The sequence below is a fragment of the Volvox carteri genome (assembly GCF_000143455.1).
Source record: "Volvox carteri f. nagariensis unplaced genomic scaffold VOLCAscaffold_504, whole genome shotgun sequence".
Taxonomy (NCBI): domain Eukaryota; kingdom Viridiplantae; phylum Chlorophyta; class Chlorophyceae; order Chlamydomonadales; family Volvocaceae; genus Volvox; species Volvox carteri.
Window position 1 is genome coordinate 1 of NW_003308026.1, and position 1,987 is coordinate 1,987.

At 52.8% G+C, this 1,987-nt stretch overlaps 1 protein-coding gene across 1 annotated transcript; it reads right to left on the minus strand.

The window, feature by feature from the left end:
- Positions 1 to 44: 44 nt before the first annotated feature.
- Positions 45 to 1,134, minus strand: VOLCADRAFT_101222 (uncharacterized protein; the record flags this gene model as incomplete). Its single annotated transcript, XM_002959663.1, has 3 exons — positions 45 to 74; positions 268 to 284; positions 750 to 1,134. Coding segments are annotated over 3 exons (432 nt in total), but the record flags the coding sequence as incomplete, so codon positions are not given.
- Positions 1,135 to 1,987: the final 853 nt, after the last annotated feature.

Consider the following 1,987-nt stretch of genomic DNA (forward strand, 5'->3'; position numbering starts at 1 on the left):
GAAGGTGGGGCCATCCCTGCGGTGGGGTCATCCGTAGTGCCCACCGGGAGCGACTGCATGGGTGTCGGGATGACCTGCTTTGCCCAAGGCAGCAGCGGTCACGGCGGGCGACCATGGCGGCCTAATCTTAGCCACAGCGCAGGGTCATCATGAATACATGACAATTGGACGGTCGGTGCCTTAACCTTACACCATACTAAATGCATTGAAGCTGAAGCGAACGAAATGCGTCGGACTACCAGAATGTCCCCCATGTCAATATCTTACCAGTACCCCCCGGGGACCTGGATGACAGGGTTGGGAGTCACTATCGGTCAACAGTTGTGTCACCATTCGATGGTCAACCAACCCTCCCTCAGGCACCCTCTCAAGCGCATATCTCGGGCTGTGCATTTCACCCTGGCACAGGGCCGCTGACCAGCCGGGGGTTGTCCAAGCTTCACTCCATAAATTACTGGCGTGCCGACACGGATTCGGAATCTGCAACCTTGCAACTACCAATCCTCATCCTTAAGGATTGTCTATTCCGGCGACAGAATGTCCTTCCAGTCACACACACAAACGCACGCCTTTGAGGTCCATTCCATGCAGGCCCCTTGGACTGCCTGGCTTCAATTGAGGGCTCGGGCTCCTTGCATAATTGTATGCAGTTGTTCCTTGGCTAACGAGTTTTTGATCCTCAACCCCCCTCTCAATCTCCCCCTTGCCATGTGCAACGGCTCCTCCAGCTTCCAAAGAACCTTGCCCACCTGATGGCTGCTTCCGTGCAAAGATGCGCATTAAACCCTTCATTGGGGAGGCGGCGGCCCCAGCCGGAACCGTTTGCTGGTGTTGCAGCTGCTGGTGCTCAGGGGGCGCAGTCAGCGCAGTCACAGGCCCTGCTGCCGCCTGTTGAGGTGTTGGTAGCGCGAGCTGCGACTGCATATCTGCAGGTGGCGACTGCTGGAACTGTTGAGGATATTGTTGCGGCGGAACCATCTGCTGCGGCGGGGGCATCTGCTGCAGCTGGGGTTGGTATGACAGAGCCTGGCCCAGCTGCCCCGAGCTGGGCGGGGATGGGTACCCGCCAGGACTGCTCACACCAGCGTAAGAATTAGAAGGGCCTGCGCCTCCTATTGACTGTTGCGGTAACATTACTGAGCTGCCGGGAGGCGTGTTTACTGTCAATTTCGCCTCTGCACGTTCAGTTCGAGCACGATGGATCGTAGGCCAAAATTAGTAAATGTAGCACCATAAGTGATCCCTGCTCCACCTCTGTTTTGGGTGAGGAGCTTTAGGCACACTGATTGCTTAGGTCCGTAACCGCTATCGCGTCGCTGCCCGGAGCCTATCCTTTTATTGTGGATTTGAGATCAAAAAAAGTCCATATGGACAGTAATAACCGCAAGCTTAAGTTACAAACGCGCATTCGGCAGTGTGTGGAATAGGTTTGTCACTTGGGAACCGTAATAAGATGACCCACACATAAAACAGGTAGACAATACCGTATTCATTCACGAAAATACATTTGCTATGCCGTATACATGCTTTCCCTGTCTCTTATGCATGCCTTCCATGGCAAGGCGCAAGGCCTCCCTACGCAGGAATGGGGATGGAGGGGTCACGGGAAAAGAGCTTTTCGGACCAATACACATTCGAGATAATCTTTTTCTTATTTTTCACATTTTTTACAGCTCAGCTTCCCTGTTATGAGTGCCTGTCCATTTGGAAGCGACGTTGCAAGCTTAAAGGTCAAGAGCGATTATACGCTGTTCCAAAGAGGGTAATCAACATCTTCCACTATGCTAGGCGCGAGTTTCTCCAGTCGTACGATGATTCAAAAGTTTGCGTGCCATGCTTAGATTTGCGTTTGCTGTACAATGTCGTGACCTTGAGCGGGTACAAAATGTTGCCGCGCAGTCAGTGCTGGTATCAAAGCTTTACACGAAACTTTCATTTACTGATATATAAGCTCGTTGGGACGCAGGTCATTACGCCTCGCGAACCC